Below are 26,812 nucleotides of genomic sequence, written 5' to 3' on the forward strand. Positions count from 1 at the left end.
AGTACAATTTCGTATTACGATATTCCACTTTTACAAGGAGAAATCATTCAGTGTGATCATAGTTACGCTGTTCCCTTTATGTTTCAGGCCTATCGTCCCATTTATGGTTCCAGTAAGCTGAAGAACCGCTGGAGCTTTGTAAAAACAAGAGAGCCGAGTGCTTTTGAATGTTTCACATAGGTTCTTGGAGAAGAATGGTCATGAAAGAATTGTGCAATTAGACTCAGATGCTCTTTTGACCATTAGTAAGGGCCAGTTTTCATGCAGTGACTAACACTATCATCCTTGAAACTGCTTGGAAGGGCTGTCCCAGTTCTGAAACACCATGTGGAACCTAGGATTATAGCATATATGATGGTCATTTGGCTGCATGCATCTAAGTATGTCAGCCAAGGGGAGCATAAAACATTCACAATGACTCACTAAGTGCTCACTGACATTACAGGTTGATACAGGCAATTCAGATGATAACTAGGTAATTTAGTGACTTGTGTAGTGTCTCTCATGTTCTGTTTTGCTTTGCTTAGCCTTATTGATTAGTTTATTTGAGAACATATGTGTTGTAATTAATTTAAGTAGGCTTAATATTGCAATCATAATGGGCTGATTACGATTTCAAAGTCTTATTCAAGCTTTTTCAGCCTATTATACTTCCATGTGTTTTAGAAGGGTTTCTGATATAACTGATCTCTGAAATAAATATCCAAATGGGTTTTTTCAAGTGCACAATGCTGGGCTACAGAGTTTCCTGCCTGAGACTTTTTACAGCACAGATACATATTCATTTTTACAGGTTATGCTGAAACCAGCCATCAATACTTGAAAATTTCTTTGCTTTATTCTTCCCATATTGACAGTATCAGTTATCATAAAATAAAAACATTAGTTTTAATGGCTTATTTTTCTTTTTAATGATAGAATCTTAAACTCTTTGGATCTTTAGGATCAACTGCTAGATCAGGAGCCTTTTGAATGAAAACTGATAACATATTGGAGATAAGGCTTTTAAAAGATGCTAAGCTGTCACTTAAACTAGCTTTACATCAGTGGTACCTCTCTTATTTCCATTGTGGTGGTTCTGATAATCAGTCTGTGAGTGTGGTCAAAATCAAACTCTATGTGCATTTATTAGTTCTGAGCTCTAAAGAGCATAGGTAGAAATATCCTTTAAAAAGTGATTTTAAGCAGTAGATCCCTGTGCCTCTATAAAAATTCTTACAACACACACACTGAATCCTTTTAAAACTGCTGGGAATGCCAGATGGTGAATGGATGACTGAAAATATGTGAAAAAGGCATCCAGGGAGAGTGGATGGAAAATATTTATTGACTCTAAATACTGAGAGTTTAAGCACAATTTTCACATGCAGATCCTGCTGCCAAAGGACTTTCAACACTGGAAATGCCAAGAGAGTCATCATCTGCACCGACCCTTGAAGCAGGTGTCCCGGAGACAAGTAGTCACTCTTCCATATCAAGTAAGTTTACCTCTGATTTGAGGATTAAATCTAAGTTGCTGTATTTGTACGTCAGATGCATGTCATGTATGGTAAATGCCTTCCCCTGAGTTTCATTGATTCTTGGAAGTACAGCTGTATTGGATATCATTAGATCTGTTAAATCTCTGATGGTCAGCAGGATTTTAGCAGTTAGTGGCTGCAAGATTTTGTGTTGTGACATGACAAATTTGACAAATGTGGTTTTCTTGAATTAGAGTAGGTAGCAGCTAAAAGCAGTATTTCACTAAACCTGAATGCTTATTTTCCAGTGAGAGAAAGCATTGTCAACTGTCAGTGCACAGAAGCAGAGGATGAGAGCTCCACAGGGCTGTTAATATGGTCTTCAGTACATTTCTTGCTATACCTTAGGGAAAGAATCTCTTGCAGTTTTTGTAAAATGCCTTGAAATGCCACTTCCTCAGCTGCTTGCTGAAATGCGGTAACTATCTGAGGCTCCCATACCCATTTCAATGGAAAGTGAAATGAGTTGGTTTAAGTAGACATTGACACATGGCTTAACAGAGCAGATGTAGATAACATTGGAAGGTGGAGGCATCTTAGAACACTAACAAAATCCAGAATGGCGTGTCCATCTAGGCAGTGTTAAGTAACATATCCAAAGGTTGATGGGGCAGGACTCTGACTAGTAGAAAAGGGAGGGGAAATGATGACCTGCTTTGATACCAGTGACCTGGTAGATCAGCTCAACCGTCTTGCTGAATTGCAATTTCTGATTGCTGTAGGAAAGTTAAATTTTGATGTCTGAAATTCAGCATCTGCTGATTTGGTTGGAAGGGGTGCCTGGCCTATTAAAGGAAGATGTTATTTTAGACATGCTAGATGAGTACTCCAAATCAGAGGTTTCCTCTCCAGTTTTACCACAGATGTCTTGTGTCATGTGCCTCTCGTAGTCAGAGTACATTTATTGGCCACCTAATGGTACAGATGTCACTTACTAAAGCAGCTAAAGAGGTGCCAGTTAAGACCTATCTCTCTCTGGTTTCACAGAATGCTACATGTTCCTGTAAATTCCAATATATGAAATTGGGAATAGTATCTATATGATCTTGAGCCGACATTCCTTTGTAAATATTCCTTTCCTCTTTCTATGTGCCTCAGTTTCCAACGGCAAAAAGGGACATGAATGCTTCCGTTGTCTCTTGTCCATTTAGACTGAAATATTTTTGAGCTTCTACTATGTGTCTTTACAGTGCTTTGCATAATAACCCCTGATCAGGACTATGAGCACAAGGCACTTCTGTAACACAAATACATAACATTACTTGTACAGCCAGTGCCTGGCCGCAGAAAGCATACATCATTAACTGTGATAGGAAGATTTTGCCTTTGGACTTCTCTTCTTGAGTAGAGAATTCCACAGCAATGGAGGGATGATTGACCAGATCACTAGCTAACATATGAAAGGCTCACCAGCTACTATATGAAGGTTACTGATCTTCTCATGATTCTTAGGTTTCTTGTAGAAAACCTGATCAAGGAAAACTTCCTCCCTATGCCACTAGTCAGTCATAAACATGAAAAGTCACGTGCTGGTCCACAGCAATCAGCCTGGCTCCAACACTGTGCAAAGGCTGGCAGCTCTATGGGTGTTTTTGTTTTTTAGATTTTTTTTCTTAACTTATCAATATTTGAAATCATGCCTGTTCTTGAGAAATCAGGTAAATAACCCTGGAAATCCAAACCTGCTCAACAATGGCCTGATTATGTGAAATATGCATGAAATTTTTTTAATTACAATCACAAAAGCTGTTAAGAAAATTCAAAGAGATAATTTTCTCTATTTTGACAGTCATCTGCACTCCAAGCACTCTTGTCAGTTCTAATGTTAATTGCTGTTCTTTCATCAGGAAATTCTATGCTTGATAAAGTGATAAAGCATCTATTTAAAATCCTTGCCCTGGAAACGATGGAAATTCTATTTTTCTCCTAATTTGCTGTGAAAGGCAGCTACAATATAACTTTTAGAAGTGAAACATGGAATGGTCTCTTGGTCTGGTTCAGTTCCAGAAGTTCAGTTATGCAAGGACTGCTTTGCGGCAATGCTGGAGAAGTTTGTACTTGGACCAAAAATAGAGTTTAAATGCGCTCTGATACATTGAAAGGATATAATGAGGGAAAACTTAAAATACATCACCTAATAAAATAATTTCAGTGTGCAGATTGCCACTGAAGTTTTCATTGTGTTTATTATTACTCGGGGCCTGTATTTGTTTTGTTAGAGAGTACTCTGCTTTCTCTGAATTTGAAACTCTCAGATAGAAACTGAGTAGAGCAAGTTTAGGAGAAGGCACTCAACCCCTCAGAGCTTTCTGAAAGTTGTAGCTTATCCCTTGTCTGTACTACTTCATCATGATTAATAATGTGAAATGCTGGGTTTATTTTCAGGGCTTAGCTGGATATTGTTTGGAATTTTAGAACGGAACTGCCTGATATTACGTTAATACTCTTTTTAGCGATGTTGAATGTAGTTGCTGATGAAAATAGCCATTAGGAGAAGATTTTGCTTTGTTGCACTTGCTTTAAGGCCCTGTTGAGGAAAGCACTTAAACATATACTTAAGGCAACACTTTAAAAGCTTTCCTGCATGGAGATGCGTCAGCCGTCTCACATGCCTTGTTCAAGTAGGGCCTTAAAACTCTGTCTTCATATTGTGAACAATGATTTTGGTTTCAGTGGAAATAGATTGCTCAGACTCAACTGTCAAAGCAAGTGTATTATGCTCGTTCAATTTGAATTTTCGTATGAATGGAGAAAAAAGAAAGAAAGTCAGGAGCAGTATATGATCTGTTTCTTCTTCCATTTAAGCACTGAGAAAATACATGACCAAAAAAGTCTTAAATTTTAAATCCGCAATTGTTTGGGGTTTTTTTTGTGTGGGAGCATTATCCAGTGAGACACATCTCTTAAAGCAAACAGTAATATCCATTTAAAGAAGTATTGTAAATAGTTGGATGAGGAAAAATCGAATGCTTGTTGCTTGATAGCTCCATGTAAGAAGAATGGCAGTGAAGTTACAAAAGGGACCTATCTTCAAAGGCATGCTGGCTTCACACTTCAGAAGAACGTGCAGGTGTTATGCCTGAGTGGTGGGTATTTAGGAGGCCTGTTCAGGTTGCGCCACCCATGAAGGGCGCTGGTGGTACACAGTCAGTGAATTTGTTTTCTTACGGTGAGCATGGACAGAGCAGTCCTCCATACTTTGCTGGGAGGAGATCGAGTTTCCTTCCTTGGTACATTGTATGTGAGTGAGATTCAAGTATACATTTATCACCTGTCAGCATGGGAATTTTGGGGTAGTATCTTACACTTCACAGATACCAAGCATTTTGAAAAGCTTTCATGATATTTGGAGACAAAAAGGCACTGACAGTTGATACAGTGGATGAGATCCTGAATCCAAGTCACTGATGACTGATGTCATTGGGGCCAGAATTGTACCCTGTGTAGTTGTGTGAAAAGTGCATGTTGACTTGAGCAAGATCCTTAGAGCAAGCAGTCATTGTCCTTTCAGTATTTATCTCATGCTGGCTTGTAAGATAAGGAAATAAGAGTAGTTTTACATGTTGTCTGAGCCCCTGAAATCCTTTTGCATTTCTGACTTGCAGCTCAGTTCAGACAAATGAAAAGAGGTTCTTTGGGAGCTCTGACAATGAATCAGCTAATGAAGAGGCAGCTGGAACACCAGTCTAGTGCTCCCCACAATATCAGCACTTGGGATACTGGTGAGCTGCATTTATTGTTCTTTATTTCTGTTTCCTAAACCAATTACTTTCTGTATCAATCCATTTAAAAAGTGAGTATTTCTATTCTACCATTGCAGATAAGTAATCAATCTCAAGTCTAAAGTGAAACTTTATAGTGAGTACCAGATTCTCACCTGGTATGAATTGGAATAGTTAAATATTTGGGAGGTAGTCCCTCTGGTACAGTGGTGTCCCTACAATTTTGTGTATTACTTGGATTATTTCCTGGCCACATTGAATGAACTGGAGGTATCACTGTTGATTTTGTTAGGTATAGGATTTCGTCCGTGGTGCATGGAATCATTTATTTGCGTGTATATTTACAATGGTGTTGGTACACCAAGGAGTTGTGCCTTATACCAACCAGTTTTATTTCTCTTTAGAGAAGTTTCTGCCAGCTCATGCTGAACACCTGAAGTTTTTGTTCACTCACTGACCTGTTTTTTCTCCCTTTAAGATGAATGCAAAGCAATGAAAACTGAATTAAGCACATAATTTCCTCATTACTCAAGTGTTTTTTGCTTCCATAAAAGATTTTCTGTTATCACCAAATTCATAGCAGATGTCACTAAACAATTAATTCATTCTGGTTTATCATAAACGCTAGATATTTTATTGCCCATCTTGGTGTTAGTGACATCACAGAATCATGCTTCTTGGGAATTTATCAGCAGATTCTGATGCATCCAGAGAAAGGAATGCTTAAAACATTGTGTGGAACTCAGCATGCTGAACGAATGTCTCACTACCAGTTCTAGACAGCTGAGTTGTTAAAATTTTTGCTTAATTCAGTCTTCAGCATCAAGCTCCATCAAACTAAATCTTGTAGCTGAAGAATGGCTAAATGTGTGGTATATAGTTCAGGATTATTCTTTCTACTCCAGTCTGCTGAGTAGCATGCTCAGCATGAGATCCTTAAATCATAAAGGTCAGAATTTGTCAATGATAACAATGGGGTTTTTTGTCCTATCAGCAGGTAAGTTTATTTATTGAAGAGACTTAGCTGGTATCACCTAGTTTCTCAAGCAGGGGTTTAGAGATGAAAAAGTTACTGCTTTCATTCTGCAAGAAGTAGTTAGCCTGTATTCAAGAGGAACAAGTCAGTACTCAAAACCATTTCGAACAAGATTAACAAGACAGAGTTCCTAAGTCCACTAACTTTCTTCACAACATCTATGACTTTTCCCTCCAACATTCATTCCAGGTAAAAGCCTCCAAGCATGGAGATACAAAGTAAAATGTTCTTTTCCGGAAATCTTTGCATCTCTGTCTCTTTTTCAACCACTAGCTTCAAAGTAAAATTATTATTTGGACAGAAAACAGTTTGGGGCTTTTTTTCGGGACAAATGCTCAGTGTGACTGTTTGTCATTTCAATGTCACACCACAATTTTAAGACTCATTATACTCAGGTATAATGACTAGGAAATAGTCTTATCCCACATAGATATATGATGCATGCTTGGTTTATGCATGCTTTTTTTATTTTTTTTTTTTACATTGGTAGGTAGCATGTGTCTCTTTCATTTCTTGTTTCAAACCATTCTTTTCCCAAGCTTACTATCTGTAAAATAAAATAATTTTGTGTCTAGCTTCTGTCAGCACAAACTATACCTGACTTCTAGTCTCCTGGTATTTCTAAACACTGTCGTTCTCTTTTTGTGACTCATATATTTCATATCTTGTTGAATCTTTATGGCTAGCACTTCCTTTCTTGTTTAATGACACTTAAAATGGCTTCTTTGGTATTAGGTTATGTGTGTCCTTTTTTCTTTGTGGACTTCTTTCATCTTTCTCTCCCCCTCCCCCCCTGCCCCTTTCCTATGCTTAAAAAATTAACTCTTTTCTTTGTTTTTTCAATAGCTGTTGTATTTGTCTTTCTCTTGTTTTAACTGTTTAAGACTTGTGGTGCTGGTGACAGATGCTGGATTCATAGTTCTGGAGACTGAAGTTCTGTATTTATTCACAGAGCAGATACAGCATGGAAAGCGGCTGTGCAATGTCCCTGTTTGTCTAAACCCCGACTTGGAGGGACCACCACTAAGAATCAGAGGTTAGTTCAGTGTCCATTTGACCTGATGTGTCTGCTAAGACTGCCAGGAAGGTTTTTTGGTTAGTACTAACTGGTGCTGAATTTTATGTTCCATTCAGCTGTATTAAAGCCCTCAACTGTCCTGCAGAACGTACGTTATTGAAAAATTATTAGACAAGACATTTCATTCAAGACAGGGATGACTGATAAGAAGTACTGGCTTTCTGCTGGTACTTGTTTTGGCTGTCAACCTGGAAATAAAAGACTCTGTATGCAGAGTGTGGTTGAATCTCATTTCTTTATGAACTCTCCTCCCTTACAGCTGAAATACATCCAGACTTTCTTACAGCCTTGCAGTGGGGCAGTGACCTACCTTCTTTGCCTAAATCATGTTTTTTTCTTACTGTTCAGTGCACGAGAGAGGACATTTTAAATTTTGAGTAGTTAAGTCTTATTCCAACATTGTAACCTGCGTTATGACAGCTTGTAGCATTTGTGTGCTGCAATGGGACTTACATCTAGAGAACATGACAGTGAAACTTCCAAAGTCATGGTAGAGGGATCTTTATTCATTTGTGAGGGGGGAAAAAAACTGACTAGAAATATAGGAAAATCTACTCCTATTCCTTGCATTCTGGATGGTGTCCTACATTACCGAAGAGTATTCTGGACTTCCTGGAGTGTCTGCTCATATCCAACAAAATCTCAGGGGACAATTATGAAGTACTGAACTCTGTATGTAAAAGAAATATTGCCTTCCATACTTGGTAAAATGATTGTTTAAAAACTGTCTTATTCTTGTGAAACAAGCCCTCATCACTCCACATATTTTGAGTTCAGAAATTGTGGGAGCTTCTTAGATTATTTTGCCTGAGAGCTGATATTAAATTTGCTTTTCCTGCAGTAACTGGGATTATCTCATCAGAAACTCCATCTGAACCTAGTTTAGGTGGAGAAGCTTCCTCCTGTTTCCATAGTTAAAAATTATCAGAACAGGCTAACGTTAACATTAAATCTGAAACTGCACATTGAAGCAACCAGCAAGAAAGTCAATAATGGATTACTTAATCTGTGGTTGAACTGGCATCAAAAGGGCATTGGTACTCTTCTAAAAATTGGTTTACAAAATGAGCTTTTCATACATTAGTCTTCAGAATGAGATGCCCTTAGGGACAGCTTACATACATAATGATGGTGTCTATCAGCTGAGCTCCCTGGATTCATTATTGAAGCTGAACTGTATGGGAAGAGGAGTAACGCTGTCTCTATCATGTCAGCTACATGTGGCAACCAAGAGAGATATTTTTCTTTAAGAACTGAATCTCTCTTTTTGTCTTAGTGACCTGGAGAATGAAACTGCTAACAATATTTAAATGATCATCACAAGGCATCTCAGATGAATGACGTAGCTTGCAGATCACAGTAGCTTTGATCCAAGTTTCTGATGGCTCATGAATGAGTCTTATTATTCTTCGTGAGATTTTCTTAGCAACCAGACTAGTTGGAGAGTTGCCTCTTCTGTATTTTTTCTGCAATTGCTGTTGTATGCTTAATGAAAACAAAGGGACCAAGGGAGCAAAGCCACCACACTGGAGAGATGTTAGACTGTCAGACTACCCTATATTGCTGTAATTCTGGAAAGTAGAACTCAGAGAAGCCAAGAGTTTGAATCTTCCATTATACATAACTTTTCCTATTAAAACAAGCATCTATCAGAAATTAGGTGCACAAAAAGTGCCAAAGGCAAAGGGAACCCCATATGTTGGCATGATCACAGTGGCTATGCCCCCAGCTGAACAACTCAGCTTTGGAGAATAAAGATGCTTGTGAAGACTTTCAACAGAAAGCATTTGTAATCATCAGCCCTCCAATGTTCTCAATGTTTCTCAACTCCTTATGAATTATTTCTTCTGGCTGGCCTTTCCTGATTTCTCTTCTGTGCCTCTGTTAGGGATGGTATGAATAGATTGATGACCTGGTGTTAAGACATATGAACTTATTTCTTTCTTCATGTCAGTGAGAACTATGGGAAGGTAATTCCCCAGAAGTATGGGGGAAGACTGCAAATGTTCTGGTGTCCAGTCTCGTAGCAACTGTAGAATCATCATCTCTCCCTAAAGAATGAGTAGATACAATTACATCCGCCTTCCTGGAACTTTTGTTCTTTGTTACCTTTTTTCCAAGGATTTTTTTTTTTTTTAAGTTTGGTTGGTTTTTTTAATTGATAGTTCTAGGTAATTGGAATAATCTGGCAGAAGCAAGGAAAGTGCTATATATCCTTTTGCAGACACACTTTATTTCTTATTTCTATGCACAGTAAAACCATTATGGCTTTTCTTTAGAAGTCTGCTCTTCAAGCAGTTTGGATTTCTATTTAGTGATTTTCTTTCCTTTTTTTTTTTTTTTCTTTTTTTCCCCTAATTGCCTTAAGGTGCCACAAAATCTAGCTTGCTGTCAGCACCCAGTATAGTCAGTATGTTTGTACCTGCACCAGAAGAATTTGCTGATGACCAGCCCATTATGATGACTGACAAGTAAGTTCTTTTTCTGTTCCTTTCAAAGAACTAGTTGAACTTGAAATAGGTCAAGTAAAGTATAGATATACTTTATGGAAATATAAAGTCCATTCTATCATTTATCTCTCTGCTAAGTTCTTTAATTAATTTTTTTACCCCAAGGTAAACATTTTCTAAACACTGCCAGCAAGATGTGCTTTTAATTCAGCAGGACCTGTGTGAGTTTGCACAGGGGAAATGATGACTCAGGCTATTGCATGTGCATGGAGGGCAGGGGAAGCACTTTCCATCCTATTTTAAATCAAGAGTTTCTTGTGATCCATCAGAAACCACTTTTGCCATAGGAAAAAAACAAAGCTCTTTTTAAAAATTCCTTTGGATTTCTGTTGAAACAGGTAACTGTTGTTGTGTAATCATGTGTAATCATCATAGCATTTTTAATGCTGATACTCCCTGATTCCAAAAGCTTTTGCAAACCTTAATTAGTTGGTTAAAATGCCTCTAAAGGAAGTGTTAAACATAAGTGTACTCATTTAATGGAGAAGTAAAGCAGTCAGCAGTGAGCCATGCATTGATTTGGTCAAAAATTGGGAAGAGAAACTGGAAGTTCTTGCTTGTGCTTCTGTGCGCAGTCCAGTAGACAGACATGCCAGGATGATCGCTGGAGAAAGACAGGGCCATTGTGCAGGCTGTGACTGGAAGTGGACCTTACTGTGTGACAAAGTGAAGCGTCCCGAAAGTTAGGCTTATCTTTGGCACTTGCTTTGTCCATTTCACCAAAGCTGTAGCACCACCTATTAACATACAGACCAGCTGAGCTTGACTTTCATGACTTTGTTGGTATATTTTCTTTCTGTTCAGTAACAAAGGCAAGAAAATTGCCTGTACAATTCCATTAAGTTAAAATATCACAATCTGTTGGAGTCATTAACAACTGATTGATCAAATTAAGCAAGCCTTCCTACTGGGCTGAGATAAGCCAGTTTCCCACATTGGTTTGCCTTTTTCATAGGTTGTGAAAGCCTGTCTCATCTCTCCTAAATCTGACATCCCCTTTATAATTAGACATTACGGAGCCCTTTCAGAACTTCATCAGCTGTCTTTGAGCATTTCAGGAAGGATAAGTGACTCAGCAGCAAATCTGCCCTGGGAAGGGAGACTTCTCTGAAATCTAAGGTTCTGTGCCCCTGAGAGGTCCTTTTGTTTCTTTCTTAATAGCTAAACTTCTGTGGGAACCAATCAGATCATTGTTTCCTAATTGTGTAATTTGTTATTCATAATGCATGACTGACAGGAAGGACAATGTGAAATCGTTCCGTCTCTTTAAGATCATCTGTGAGTGTCATTGTTTGTGTCTATGCTGCTAAATAGAGGAGTGCCAGGGACTTGAGCCCTCGCCTGAGCCCAAGTCGCATGAACTGGCTGGCGTTCACATTGCTGAGGGCTAGTCTTCACTGCTGCAGATTTCTCTTGGATAGTGCAAACTGAAGCAGTCCAATACAGTGAGGGAATTGGCTAACAATTGCCAATGAAGGACCCAAAACAGGGCCTGCCCTGTGGCCCTCTTTCATTTGTCAGTGAAGAAACAGCCAGTGTAGCTAGTGAGAAGCTTTATTAATGTTTGAAAGCCATGGACTGTTATTAATTATAGAAAGATCACAATGACATTATCTTTCTAAATAAATTTTGAATAGAATGTACTAAATAATAGTACTTTAAAAAGACATAATTATGCGCATATGTATATATTGTAATACTTTTTAAAAAATTTGTTAACGTCAGTTTTTAAAACTGTTCTTTGCAGGTGCCATGACTGTGGGGCTATTCTTGAAGAATATGATGAAGAAACACTAGGCCTGGCCATAGTTGTGCTCTCAACCTTCATTCACCTTAGTCCAGACTTGGCTGCTCCTCTGCTGTTGGACATCATGCAGTCTGTAGGAAGGTAAATTCAGGACTTTCCTCTCTCCCATATGATTGAAAGAATTTTGTGTCTGTAATTGGGTTGACATAAACTTCACTATATGAAGTTATATATTTTAGAACTCTTAAGTGAATAACATCTGGTTCTGTCTGCTTCTTTGTTACTCATCATTTTATCAACTTCTTATGTAACGTCTTCCACTGTCACTTCAATTTTGGGCAGCTCCTTTGATGTCTGCCCCTTTCACCCTCCGAAGGGAGGTTCCAGCTCAGGAATCTCTCCAGCTTGTCCCACTGTAAGCAGTGATGTAAAGAATTAATTCAGTTTTTCTGCAGTACCCTTATCTTCCTTCAGTGCCCTGTTTATTACCTGAACAGCAATTGATGCAGCAATTGGTGTGCTTCTTGATCCTGTTTTATTTGAAGAAAAAATTACTGTTAGTTTTTGTTTCTTCTGCTAGTTGCTCCTTGAACTGTTTTTTGGCTGCCTTCTTGTGGTTTTTACATTGGATTTGTCAGAATTTATGCTCTTTTCTGCTTTCATTTGAGACATGACTTCAGCTTTTTGAAAGAAGCCTTCTTTTTTCTAATAACCTCCCTCACCTTTCCTTTCTTCTGCTCTCTTGAAGTCTTTCTTAACAAGTAGGGTACCTTGGCCCTCTGCTTCCAATGTAATGTTCTTAAACAGCTTCTGTGCTTCTTGTAAAGACTGAATTCTCTTGGCTACCCCTTTTTGCTGCTTTGACAGAATTTTTCACTTTTATGTAGTTCCTGCTTTAGAAGTTATGCACAAATGTTATGCAGCTTTTCTAAATTTTGTTGCTCCTGGAAGACTGTTGACTCCTAGGTATGATCATTCATTAGCATACCTGAAGCTCTTTGGGCTTTTCAACCGTATTTTGTATGCTAATTAAGACTAAGTAAAGAGTTCCATCTCCTTATGAGGGCTTCCTAACCAGCTGCTGCATGAGATGGTCTCTGATGGTAAGGTCTTAAACATTTGGTGTCTATTATTTTTCTCTTGTGACTTTTACCCAGTGTGCATGGGATAATTGAAGTGCACCCTTACTATTGTATTACTTGTCGTTGCTGCCTTGGCCACTTCCACAACTTCCTGCCTAAGAGGTGAGAGGGTTGCGTTGGAGGTGTTTCAAAATAAGCTTCTGAGCAGCACTAGAAGTGCAGAAATGATGCACAGCTCTCCTTTTCCATGTTCTTTTATGTGACTGAAGTTAAAATTGCTTGACTGTGACTTTGCAGGGGCACAGCTCTTCACAGCCCTGCCTCTCCATTACCTCCCAATTCCATTTAAACACAGCAGCAGTTCAAGTCTTCCATTTCCATTAATTGCAGGGCTGCAGTTCCCTGCTGTCACTGCTAACGAACTCTGATAGAGGCAGAGTTTCTAATCTAGACAGATGCTATCAATTCTGTGTGATTTTTGTAAATACAGCAGTGCTACAGCCACAGAAAGTAAATCATTTGGAAGATAAATTATCAAGGGATGAGGGCCGAGTGGGCTACCTTTTTCTGTGCTTTGAGGAAGAAATGCTGCATCTTTGGAGTGAGACAGCTGATTGTTTTGGAGCAGCAGATGGCATGCAACATGGAGTATTCCTGGTAAATGTCCTGTGCTGTTCCTACTGGCTGTCATTTCTGACAAATTCTAAGTCCAGTAAGAGGCTCCCCACAAAGGAATTATTTTGAATCCATGCAAAATAAGTAGCATATACAAGCAGAGAGGCATTCAGGTGCCTCATGTATATAACCTGAGTCGCTGTCTTTCATCAAGCAGTGCCGTATCATTACCTCCAAATACCCATCTGACAGCAGAGGTGAGAATGAATTAGACTTCTTGCATTTTTATTCTTAGAAAAAGAACTACTACTTTCTTCATGCTTAGAAGAGAAAACAAGGAGTTAGGAAATCCAGGATCTTTCAGAATAGCTAAACAATACACAGAAAGATTTTCAAAAGTTATTTGGGTATGCACAGGTACAGGTAGGCATCTATTGGGATTTTGAGAAAAGAAGTAGTTCTGGGTTCAAGTTACTGACAATTAGAGATTGACATGTTTATAAGACTTTGGCAGGCACTTAACTTTATGCTCTAGTTCCTGAATTAAGATTTCTGACTTGTTGATTCTTATTTCATTGATTTCCAGTGAGATTTAGCTTTCCAAGCATCAAAGTCCTGTTTGAAAATGGCATTTAGGCTCTTGAGTTGTGAGGGGCTTTGAAAAGCTTAACTTCTGTTTTTAATGTGTACAAATTTGAACACGTCCATTTACTGTCTACTGTCCATTTACTGTTCTGCTTTGTGGTCTGCAAAGGAGAGGTAGTGATGGGGGTTCATGGCCTTTGTGCAACAAAATATTTAGAGTAGTAATGATAAATACATACAAGCTGTAAATTTCAAAAAGTTTCAGATGTTCCCAAGTGTTTAGTGTAGTTCATGTCTCATGAAGTTTTTCCGAAGTTAGAAACCAAATGTTTTGTTTATCATAAAAACCACACTTGCATTATTGCATTCAAAAGGAGAGAAAAACTTTGCATAGGACTTCTTTTAGGAGAAGTATTTTATGCTGTTGTATTTGTATGCTTTAGTAGATTTTTGAAAATAAGTGTAATGTCCATTGGGCATGTGATTAGTCTCATTGCATTCTGCAGAAATCCTCATGGGCTTTAATGTAAGCAGATGCTACAGTTATTCCAGAATCCAGGTCTGTATTGCTTGAAGGTAGCTTCAGACCTGTTTTCACCCAGAATTAGCTTTGCACACTAGAATTAATATGTTGTATTTTAGTGTGGACAACAGTGGAGTCAGGGACTCCAATGAGGTTTTTCTAATTTATGCTGGGACAACTGAAGAGAATATGATCTTCAATCCCCTGCACCATCCAGCCTGAGATTATTGCACTGTTGAAAGTATGCTGTGTCCCCAACTTGTCGTGCATCATTAATGAAAATCACCATCCATTTTGGTTTACACTGATGCATTCCACTGAGCTGCCTTAGGGTCCTTTTTGGATTTTGCAGTAGTGACTAGAGAGGAAACAGTCTTCAGAACAGAGGCTGACAGAGGATTGAGCAACAGCTAAATCCAGCCTAAAAGGATCATCAATCAAAGATAAACATTGAAGGCCAGATCATCAGCAAATGTAAATTAGCATAGCTCTATGAACTTTCCGTTTAGACATATCAACTTATACCAGCTGAAATACTGATGTGCAGCAGATGAAAGTAAAAATTGCATGGTATTTTGTATGTAAGAGACGCTTCCAATGTACATCTTTATAATTGCTTTTTAGTGGCTTTTAGTATTAAAGGTGTGTTGCTTTGATATTATAAGCCCTGATTCTATTTGTTTACATGTCCTGGATATTGAAATGCATGATTTCGCTTTAAGATTGTGTTCAGTATTTTCATCACTGAATGCCCATATTTGGCTTTAAAGTCTATATTTAGGTACTAAAATAAATGACCTGATTTTTGAGAACCCAGTATTTCTCATCTGACTTTGTAAAAGCCCGTAGGCACTTAGTGTTTCTGAAATTAGACCAGTTATTTAGGTGCCAAAATCTGGAACTAGAAGCCTCACTTCCGACTACCAAGTAGCGAATTTTGGCTTAGTCTATGTTGCTGTGTTAATCAGAAACAATTCAGTCAGTAGGCAGCTTCTGGCAAACTTTTTTTCCTTCCAGTCCCTCTAGGTTAGTAATTATCCATGATGTGCATGTAAGGCAATAGCGTTACTTCATTATCTTCATGCTAGTACAGGGAGGCAAGTAGATTTGTCTTCAGAGCTGTTAAGTATTTGTGAGACGGCAAGACTGAATAGAGTTTATATGTCGTGCAAACGTGATTTGACTGAATTTATGTGCTCTTCAGAAGACTTTTCTGGTGACATTTAAAATATGTTCTCTAAAATTCTTGTTTATTATTTTTAAAAAATGATACTTTATTGGCTTACTTAAAAACGAAACACAAAAAAAGCATATGAGCTTCACTTGGTTTTTTATTTTTATTCCAGGTTGGCATCAAGTACCAGTTTTTCTAATCAAGCAGAAAGGTATGGTAGCAAAGGATACCTTGGCCAAAATGAAACAATTAATCTAAAGCATCATCCTCCCTGGCCCTGAAATGCACTAAATCTAACTTTTTAAAAATTTATTTAAGGTTTGTGAGTAAGGGGAAAAACTTGTCCTTCCCCACTTGTTTCAAATATATCGTGTGTTCTGAAGATGAACAGGAACCCATATTCATATGTATTGAACTTCAAAAAACTCAGATTCAGGCATAATTTAAAGATGCCTTCTCATTTCCACAATTTCAGTGCAGCTTTTTCTAGCTTGTTCTGTGTTCAGTATTTGTCTTGATAAGCTGTCTCCATACATTCAATCAAGTGAATCATCCTTGGCCATGGAGAACCCCTGGTAGCGATGTCTCATTATGTAAATCAGATGCTGAATAGGATAAATTCATTTTGAGAAGCTGTAAAACATGTTAAGAAAGACACGCAGTTTATGAGTAAATAGATAAAACTTTAGCTTTTTAAATGAAATGAGTGATTAGGAAGTACTTAATCTCTTGAAGGAAACTGCAAGAGGCAAATTAATATTATAATGTGTATGTTTACTTGTTGTTCATGTGTTTTATGGTAAAGCCAAGAACCTCATCCTGTATCACTGAAATACACAAGGTGAGAGCAGGATTGTATTTCAAACTCAGACAACTCACAAATAAAACTATGATGTGGAGAATCAGAAAAAATGCAACTATTTATTGAGACTTAAATACTTTAGGTATGTGTACATAACTCTTTCAGCTCTGCATAGTCAAGCTGAAGTCATAAAATCAATATGCTGAACTGTTTTTTGGGATCAGGACAGTTCTGCTTTTGACTGTCTCACTCATAACTGAACACTTCCATAAATAAAAAGAATAGGATCATCTTTATTTTCTCCATGTAGTCAGCTTTGAGAAGTGTTTCATCTACAATGCAATTTCTTCCTTCTTCCTTTTCCTTCCCTTCATTTCAGCATGATGATCCCTGGAAACGCTGCAGGTGTGGCCAAGCAGTTCCTCCGTTGTGTGTTCCATCAGCTGGCACCCAATGGCATCTTCCCCCAGCTCTTCCAGAGCAATATTAAAGGTAATGTGTGGTACCGGAGTGCATTTCTGACCCTTTCAGTTACCATACCATACCTCTGTATGGACAGCCAGTGCAAAAATGTCATTTGAATTTCAGATGGAAGTTTTTTACGGACCTTGGCCACATCTCTTATGGACTTCAGTGAGCTGAGTTCCATCGCTGCTCTGAGCCAGCTGTTAGAGGTATGTTGGCAATTGGCTCTGTTAATGGTGCTAGTTTTATTAGCATTATCAGGCATATTGGAGCATTTCTCCTCATTCGTTAAGAGTTCAAACTTGCATCACCAAAAGCAATGTGAATTTTTGTTTTGTTCTCCCTGGAAGCAGGATTAGGCTGTCCTCACCATTTTCCTTCTGGGTTTTGCGCTCACTGATGTTTTTTTGGTTGGTTTGTTTGTTTGTTTGTTTGTTTGTTTGTTTTTTCCTCAGACCAGCTCCTGGAGCTATCCTACACATTGGTAGTGTGGGCCATCCCTTCCCCCAGCACTACTTCTGGTTTTCAGGAACATTTCTGCTCTTACATCTCAGTTCTCCCTCTCCCCTGTATCTGATGGCAGTTTCTCTAAGTAGTCCAAAGATTTATTGCCTGCCTTTCACTGACTGCTTTCGTGCACTTGGCTTGTTTCTACTGTAACTTTTATCCTCCCACTAGCACGAGTCACTTGCATGTATCCTGCTCTTCCAAGAACATGGCGGTTGCTTCATACAAAGATTTGACATCACTTTAAAACTGCTTATGTCTTTCCAGTCCTGACCCTAGTACACAAGCCAAAAAAGCATACGTGGTCTACCGATCATTAATGAACATATCTTGTTTAAAACTGTCCAAAGGAAAACATGGGCAATCCACTGGTGAATACTTTACAGGTTCTGCTTTTTTTACTACCATGCCAGTCTAAACAGGTTATGAGTTAGGACCCTGCTTATAACATTTTGGCTCAAAATCTTTTGGTCAATACCTTAGGAACTGAACTAGACTTAACTGTCACATACATAGTTCAAATTCCCTGTGCAACGTTTTATCATTAGCTTTATAGAAGAGGTAAGTAGTATTTCGTCTAAACAAATTAACCTCAGCATTTCCAAATACTGTTTAAGGGACGATTTCTGCATGTGTACATTTGTTTACAGTTCTTGTTTTGTTTCCCAGGGTTTAAACAACAAAAAGAATTTACCAGCAGGGGGTGCAATGCTACGCTGTTTGGAAAATATTGCTGCCTTTATGGAAGCCTTGCCGATGGATTCGCCCAGCAACCTCTGGACCACAATTAGTAATCAGTTTCAGACCTTCCTTACTAAACTCCCTTGTGTTTTGCCACTTAAGGTATGATGTATAGACATCTGAAACGAGCTGTACTGCCATTGGTCAGGATGTACCGAAACAGTGGGAAAGCTGGGGATGAGAAATCAGAGTGGGTTGTTGTGAATATTTTCTAATGATTCAACTAATGTTTCCAGGGGACTGGATTTACTGTATGTTTGATCCATCCCTTTAATTATATTTTCCGTGGGTAACAATAACAACTCTGACCAGAGTACTCTTCACCTCTTTGTTGGCTTTTTTCCTCTACACTTTCCATGCCCTGTCTTTGTCAGATTAGAATACTGCATTTGAGAGAATCAGCATTTTGGCAATAAAAATCCATCTGGTTTTAACTGTTAAAACAAAATAAAGCTCTCAAGAAGAGCAGCGCCACCTAATTAATTTGCTAAAAGTACACAGTAGTCAAACAGGCAGAGAGAACTGAGACTACTGAGAATTGAGCCTAGCCTGTTTGGCTGACCAGGTTGTAGTTCTGCCTGTAATCAGAATGTAATTGCAGAAACTGAATCTAGAAGCTTTGGGCTCTGATTTCTGGGTGCTCAGAGGACATACAGAGGGATCTTTTCTCCTAGTGTGTCTATTTCCAGGTATCTTTTCCGTAAACACAGTAAAAGCTTTTCTGAGTCTTTCCAGTAAACATGGGATTCTGATGCCTTTATTCTGACTTTATTTCCTATGGCGTGAATGAGCCCAGTGGTAATTTCTTCTGTGCAAAGCAGTGTTGCCCAGTATGAGCTGAGGGATCCAAAATCTAACTTTGTGATGTAAAACATTGTCTTTTAAATTGGGTGTCACGAAATTACGTCAATGATATTAAATTCCTTGGCACTGTTACGCAATAGTCAGATCTTGAAACCTCTTTAGGTTTTGGTAAATTGAGGCACTATCCTGCAGCACTTACTAAGCCAAACAGGCAATAACCATTCCCTTTGCGTACTAGCCACCCCAATCTGCTGCATCTTGTCTAATTGAAATAAATAAAAAGAAATGAATTGGATTTTAATAGTTCTAACTGCATATCTGCCATTCACAGAACATTTAGATGGAGTGTTTACTCTGATTTCCCTTTTATTCATGGGAGGTATCATTAGTGATACAAGTAAAAAAATTGCTTGCTCCTGAACTTTCCAGCTCCTGTTCCTTCCTCTAGGGTCATAAATGACTCTTTGCTGTTCTAGATGTTTGCAGCAGGGATGAGGCAAGACAGTGATTAGACCCTGAAAAGTCCAATTCACTGCTGCAACCTGTGTGATTTACTCAGAAGAAAAATCAATTACACCATAAGGAACAACTTTAGAGGGGCATCTGGAGCAGCTATTGGCAGGGCGCATTCTGATGTTACGGGGTGTGAGTTGCAGCCCTGTCTTGGGGTGTGGAAGAAAATGTCATAGCCCAGGGCAACCACAGAAATATAAAATGAGGTAGATGGTGCGTACCTCCTGCTAACCCACTTTTCCCCCCCCCTCCCCAATCCATTTTTATTACAGTAGAAATATATTTCTAGGAAATTTTTGTCATAAAAGGGGTAAAGTTAACTTTTCTAAACTAACCCTTTAGTGAAATTTTCTCATCTCAAGGCCCATGCTGTGGTATATTACCACTGAAGGAGTATGATTGTGTGTTCAGGAATAAGCCAGTTTAGGCAAAGTAAGTAAAGATCAGTTATCAGGGATCATTTTTCAGGCTTAATCTATAACTTATTCATAGCTGCTACCACTAAAAGCAAGACATGTGCACAGAAAGGTACTAACTCTGGGTTTTGTTTTTTTTTTTTTTCCTTTCCTGCCTTCAAATATGTTCACAGTGTTCTTTAGATTCTAGTTTAAGAATCATGATCTGCTTGTTGAAGATACCTACTACTAGTGCCACCAGGGTAAGTTCCAAGAAGACAAAACTCTGTTGCCTCAGATTTAGCCAGCCTGCGCTATTCTACGAATGTGTTCTTATGCCCTAGCTAGGAAAGTATTATATATAAGCATAAAATTGTGCAGTCCAATACTCTTTGGAGAATGATAAGAGCTTTGGAATCTAGGTTACAGTAAAGTGTGGGTGGGATTATATTCCTGTGTGGGTGTGAATGTATATCTTCTTAAAGATTTGATGTTATCTTTTTTTTTTTCCCCTCCTCTTTTTTTTTTCTTAAAAAAAAAAAAAAATAGAAGTTCTGCAGGACCATTCCACTGAGGTCAGTGAGGTTTTCCTGCATAAACACTACAGAATCCCATATATCTCATAAGCACTGTGTCAGAGGTGAAACTATTTTCTAACTTTTTGCTTCTAATTTCTCATACAAGCATGAAGGCAAATGCTAGATAGAATAGCCATTCGATCAAAACAGTATAAATCCCAGCAAGATAGCCTCTGAGCTAAAAGTAATACTGTTCCTTTCAGGCGTTTCAGAGTTGGAATGCTTTTTGTTTTGCTGAGCAACCAGTTATTGATTTCTCTAAATCATGTCACTGCAGAGTCTTCTGGAGCCTTTTTCAAAATTACTAAGCTTTGTAATTCAGAATGCTGTCTTCACTCTGGCCTACCTGGTGGAACTGTGTGGTTTGTGCTACCGAGCCTTCACTAAGGTAACAATGAGACTGTATCTTCCTTTAGGGACAACTGAAAATAGGACAGACAAAGTCCTACTTCCCTCAAGTAGTATGTTTGTAAGTAAAGATGAAATCAGTGTCAAGTTTCAGACATGTCAACAGTTTTAATGTAGTTTGGCTAATCAAGTAGTGATCATGATTCAGTGCCTTTTAATAATACTGAGTTTCACATTCACAGTATAGACACACATAAAGGGAACCTGCCAAAAACATTGGTCAGAAAAGTGTTTTGGTGTGATTTCATGACTTGGAATTTTTTTTCTGTAGTAGAGATGATATCTGGTATTTATGCATGACTTACTTAAAATGTCTGTACAGTTATATCTTTCCTATAGCACAAGTTTAGCCACATACCTTGTGCAGTAAAAACTTAAATACTCCTGGTAGTGCCTTTTGAGAGCACAGCTGTGAAGGGAGGCAACAGATAGCTAAGTGGAAGACTCCAAGTTAGGAGCTTCCCAGCTTAGATCCTGTTTCACTCTCTATTAGGTATCTCACTTTGGCGTGCACGGCTGTAAGCTGTGTAGAAAAGAGAACAGTATGTGTGCACCTTTAAAAAGTTTCTAAGATTCCTGGATGAAGGCTATGGTGTACAAATAACACTCAGTTATTACCCAAGTTCATTTTTGTAGCTATTGGTGAGAAGCTGAACATCAACAACATCCACAAAAACCAATCAAACCTTTTACTAAGGCCCTATGCTCCGTTATGTAGATTGTTAAGGTACTGAGCAAAAATGTTGCTTCAGCCACTAAGTGCACAGTTTTCCATCCTCGATACATTTGTCAAAACAGTAATTAATCCTCAGGAAATGTTCTTTCATAAGTAGCTACGTGATTTTTTTATATTGATAATGTACAACTGGAGCATGCGTTGCTGCAGTCTTGATAAGACTTAAAATATCACTGGACAAACAATGAAGAAGAAATGATAAAAGCAATGACGCTCTCACAGAAAAACTGCACCACAAGAAAATAAGAAAAACTTTTACCAAATGTAATGGTTTGAAGCATTAAATAGAAACTAACAGTATGTTTAATTACAGCAAGCAAATACCTTTTTTGTCTCATTTGAAAGAGAAGAGTTTATGAAAGAAAAAAAATCCTGAATACAGAAGAGACTGTCCAGCTTTTGGAAGTAATTTGAGTTAGATCTATAGTTAAGGCTTTGGCAAGGCAAAGTGAGAAAAATGTTAACTTAATGTCCAACAGTGGGTTTTTTTCATTGAAACAAAAAAAGCCCCATTTAAAACTGAAGCAAAGACATTCCTCTTGCATTTGTGGTCTGATAAGACTATTTCATGTATGCCTGCTAAAGCAAATTTTGAAATACAGGAAATGTTTCACTCCCTCATGCTCCGCAGTTTCGGTTATTTCACAAAAATTTTATTAAAACCATGGTATTAAAAAACCCCGTGTGTTTATTGCATGCTTGCTGGTTCAATGCTCTATTAATATATTGAGTACTTAATTGCACACAGGAAGCTTGGATTATAGCGCTTGGTAAAATCTCCTTGATTTAGTTTAATGCAACCTGGTGACCCAGAAATGGAATCATTAGTGAATGGTCTCCTGCAATTTATAGCCACAAAATGCTTAATTTAGTGGAACTCTGCACTGCATTATCTTTGTTATTTCTGAAAGCTGACCATGGTTTTGCATTAGAAATATCAAATTAATGACTGCTGTTAGAAAAAACCAAATCAGTTGTGCTGTTTGTGTTTCCCTACAGTGGAAATCACTGTAGCCAAGTAAGAGTGTTGTTTGTGATAGAATACCACGTAGAAGTGAATTCCAGAAGAAATATAATTTGTGAACACTGAAACTATTCAGATTTAATTACTTGTTTTGCAACTTTCAATGTGCTGGCTGGAACAAAACACCAACTTTCAGCTAAGCTGTGGAGGATTCTTGTCTTTTCAAAGACCAAGCCATTCTGACATGCACTTTGTAGAGGTCAGTGCTGTACAACCACTCCAAATCTTTTTTTATCTCCAACATTTTCCTAATACCCTGTGGCAGGACTATCTCAGTTTCTCTTGTCTTGGAGCCTGAAGGCTCACGTCAATCTGATATTTCCTTGTCTGAGTTTCTGTTCCAGGTCAGCAACTTGATTTTTTCAGTGCCTTTGGAACTCTCAGTTGAGAGTAGCATCTCTTCTGTGGATTGTAATCTTCTTATCTTTAGTTTTCCTTTCAAGTATCTTAAGGTCCTAAATGGACACTTTTTGTCTTTCTTATCTCTTACAGCTGCAGAAGCTTGAACCTCAACTTAGCCTTTTGCTAGCATTCTGTTGACCTTTATTAAGTAAATGCAGAATGCCACTGAATTGGACATGACATGATTTTGCTATTGAATTTTTAAAAAAAATATTGAAGTGGCTGATCTTCCATATTTGTAATTATTGTAGTAGCAACAGAGATAAAATAAAGAATTTTGCTTTATACTGGCTTACTTGGAGGATAGCATACCACTCCATTAAAGAACCAAATTTACTATTCTTATTACTAAGTTTGGGCCCTAAGATACTGCTAGAAACAAACCTCAGTAGTTTCAGATTCTACGCATAGACCTCTGGCAAGTCACAGTTTGAAGGTTGCAAGGCTTTTTTTTTTTTTTTTTAATAGGGATGCACAGACATTCGAGAGAGTTAATTTGGCTGAACAGAGGCTAAAGGGGTTGTATTCTTGACTTCTTGGTACCAGGTTTACACATGTGACTCCCCTGGGTGTTATTCTCATGGAACTAATAGCCATTTACTGCTCTGTGGCAGCATATAAAGTTCTTAAAGTATGTATAAACATAGTTATAGAAATAAGTAGACTTTGATAGGAAGGGTACTCTGGGCTATTGACTTCAGTGTCATCACTCCTGATTTACAGTGCAGGAAGCAAGAGGTCAGGTGTCAGAAAACTTTTTGCTTGATTTTGCTTCATCTCTATGCACTGCATGTGCTTAACAAACATTAAGAGTTTAGACAGTGAGATAGGAGACTTCTTTGAGGAAGAGGTAGCTCACTATTTTATTATCCTTAGAGCCAAGGAAAGCTGGGATTCATGAAGCCTATGCTTCCTTCCCAGTGTTCTGACAAAGCAATTTGTTACGGCCCAATTATATCCTGTGTAGCATAGAGGTTAGTCTGTAAAATAGGTGAATGCTTTTGAAAGAATTTTGCCTCTCTTCTTTTCCAGTAGGTGCAGGCTACTGTAGTGGGTCACTGATAGTAACTTCTGTCCAGTGTTTTAGGGGATGTAATTGTCAACGGCCTGAGCATGGCACTGCATTATGTATGTGACTGTGAAGGCATATGATGGTGGGAAGGGTCACTCTTGCTGTTGAATTCTAGCAAGTAATCAGGGTCTATTTGCAGCTTAATTATTGTGCACCGTTCTGGTTGGCCATTCCCAGTCATAATACAGTAGAATTGGAGAAAGTTCAGATAACAGTAACAAGAACGATCAAACAGTGGGATGAGTTCCACATACAGAACAACTAAGTTAGAGCTCTTCAATCTGAAAATCAACAACTGATAGGAATGTGAGAGAGGTCTGTAAGGTCACAAGTGACCCAGACAGGGATGGGTAATTTCATGCCTTTCTGGGGTACAAGAACAAGAATATATTAAGTTTGTAGGAACCAGTGTCAAAGCAAGTAAAGGGAAGTGGTTCTTCAACAGTGTGTGACTCCTTGCCATGTACTGTGGGCGCTAAAAGTTGACATGGGTCCAAGAGGTCAATGGACACATACATGGAAGAGAAATCCACTGAGAGTTATGAACTATACAGAAACCACACTGAGCTCAGAAGTTCCCTGAGCTGAAAATAGTTGGTGGCTAGGAGAGTAGTAGTGGGAATTATACATGCTTGCCTTGTTTTCATTCTTCTTTTTGCATCTGCTTACGGCCTTGTTGGAGATAAGTTACTGAAGACATTTGTTCTGGTCTGACCTCTCCTGGATATTCTTATATTGTATTATTCTTATCAGAGCACCACTCATGCATGTGGGATGTGTGACTTTTGACTACTTGTCCCCTCAAGTAATGGTTTCATAATGCAGCTGAACTGATCCAGTGTTTGCTGCTCCCATAAGGGAATGATTTTTTTTTTTTTTTTTTTTTAATTTTTATTTTGGAGTGTTAGCTTCCTGGGAGTTTAGCTGCCTAGAATGCAGCAATGTAGTCAGACAAGGACCACTGCAGTTTGGGGCCCATTCCATCAGCTAAATGTGTTATCTGTTTGCACACTTAATGTAATTGAAGATCAAACTAGGAGCTTGAAGTAAGGTCTTGATTCATAGAGTGACATCATAACGTCCATGAGAGACATACCATTCCGTTGTTTTGGCACCTTCTCCCAAATCAGGGGCTGATATTTAAAATCTGTTTTCATTAAAAGGTATGTGGGTGCTGTGGGAGGCATGCACTGTTGCTGTAAGCTTTGTTTGGCGGTATGCTAGGCAGATACAATGTGGTGACATCAGCTCTCTGAGGAGGAATGCTGGTGACTGGCTTCTTGGTCTGCTGCAACCAAAGCTCACTCTCACTTCCTGCTATTCATCTCCTCCAACTCCTTCACTTTTAGCTGCACTTGCTACTGTGTGCAGCTGGAGGTGGCCTTCAAAGTGATCATCACTAACTAAACCTCACAAGACTCCTCTGAGGAAGAGGCAAACATTATTATCCCATTTTACAGATGTCACAGAGGAACTGAGGACCTGACTGAGTAAAAAGTTCCACACATTTAACTTATGTGAGCAGGCAAGTGCATGAGATTTACAAGATGGAAGATACTAGGCTTTAAATCTTAAGCACATGTTGAATATGCTCTCTTTATTAGACAACATTATTTCATCTCTAATGGTCATTTGAAAGAGAGCTCAGTGTAAGTCTTCCTGCTGATCAAAATTCTTGAGTTGCTGTGGTCAATAGCAAGTTATAGATTTGTTCCACATTTTTATCTTATCGTCTAAAGTCAGAGAATGTCAAAGTAAGATAGTAGGCTCATCTTATCTCTTGTACCTCCTTGCTGTCTCAGCTCTACAACTCTATTCTTAGGCTTCCGTATTCTAATCTCCACTGGCTGATTTTCCCCTATGTTTTAAAATGTTTCTGTTGTAGCAGCCATAGCCAAGACAGTTTTTATTGTGTAAGTGGAAAAGTACTACTAGTCTAATGAATGAAAATAGATGTCCAAGCTGCCTTAGTGCAGGCACCCTTATTTTAAGGGGAATGACAACAGAAAAAAGTATAGTAAAAAAATGTAGGCTATTTCTGGCAGGTTTAATGAAAGAATAATGCTAAATACTATTGCCAGTTTTGTTCTCCTGTGTCAATCCTCACTGCTTTCTCCTTTTGCCTTTATATGGAACTACTTAGTGAAAGCTACGCTGCATGCCTGGGCTTTATAACTGTTTTATAAAATCTATCTACATTTCACATGTGAAATATTAAGATCTTGGATATAGTGCCTGATACAACGTCAAAGGAGAATCACCCTCATTGATGTCTGTTCAATCAAGTCTGTAGAATTACATAAATGATGAATGATATCTGCTTTTTTGTAAGATGGGAGAAACCAGTATGCTTTTGTAACTTTTTTATTCTCAAACTTTTAGATAAAAAGTATCTTTATGGTTTACTAGTGGGTCTCAATGAATTTCAGGACATTCATAATTCTGTGTTTTTCTGCTGTAGGAAAGGGACAAATTCTACTTGACGCGCAGTGTCATATTGGAGTTACTGCAGGCACTCAAGTTAAAGTCACCCTTACCAGACATGAATCTGCTGCTGTTGGTGCAGGTACAGGAGATTCTCATGTAATCCTCATACTGATCCTGTCTCGGCCCAAATTCAAGGGGTGGGGGGGGGTGTGTGTGCGGAGCAAGTCCAACATGGTTGCAGAAAGTATCAGCAATGTCAGGGGAAGCAAGAATTTTTTGAATCAAAATCTAGTTACATTTGTAACCATAGGTGCATACATTTAGACTCCCACACTAAAATTTAAGA

The 26,812-nt window shown here is 38.4% G+C and overlaps 1 protein-coding gene across 1 annotated transcript in view; it reads left to right on the forward strand.

The window, feature by feature from the left end:
- Nucleotides 1–26,812, forward strand: part of UNC79 (unc-79 homolog, NALCN channel complex subunit) — a 115,552-nt gene that overhangs the window by 63,610 nt on the left and 25,130 nt on the right. Inside the window, 12 exon segments of the mRNA XM_050897263.1 lie at nucleotides 1,371–1,478; nucleotides 5,126–5,242; nucleotides 7,231–7,314; nucleotides 9,725–9,827; nucleotides 11,614–11,754; nucleotides 15,765–15,803; nucleotides 16,774–16,886; nucleotides 16,983–17,068; nucleotides 18,036–18,209; nucleotides 20,014–20,082; nucleotides 20,675–20,785; nucleotides 26,501–26,605. Of these exon segments, the coding sequence (XP_050753220.1) occupies nucleotides 1,371–1,478; nucleotides 5,126–5,242; nucleotides 7,231–7,314; nucleotides 9,725–9,827; nucleotides 11,614–11,754; nucleotides 15,765–15,803; nucleotides 16,774–16,886; nucleotides 16,983–17,068; nucleotides 18,036–18,209; nucleotides 20,014–20,082; nucleotides 20,675–20,785; nucleotides 26,501–26,605 (1,250 nt within the window).

Source organism: Gymnogyps californianus, chromosome 5 (genome assembly GCF_018139145.2).
Source record: "Gymnogyps californianus isolate 813 chromosome 5, ASM1813914v2, whole genome shotgun sequence".
Taxonomy (NCBI): domain Eukaryota; kingdom Metazoa; phylum Chordata; class Aves; order Accipitriformes; family Cathartidae; genus Gymnogyps; species Gymnogyps californianus.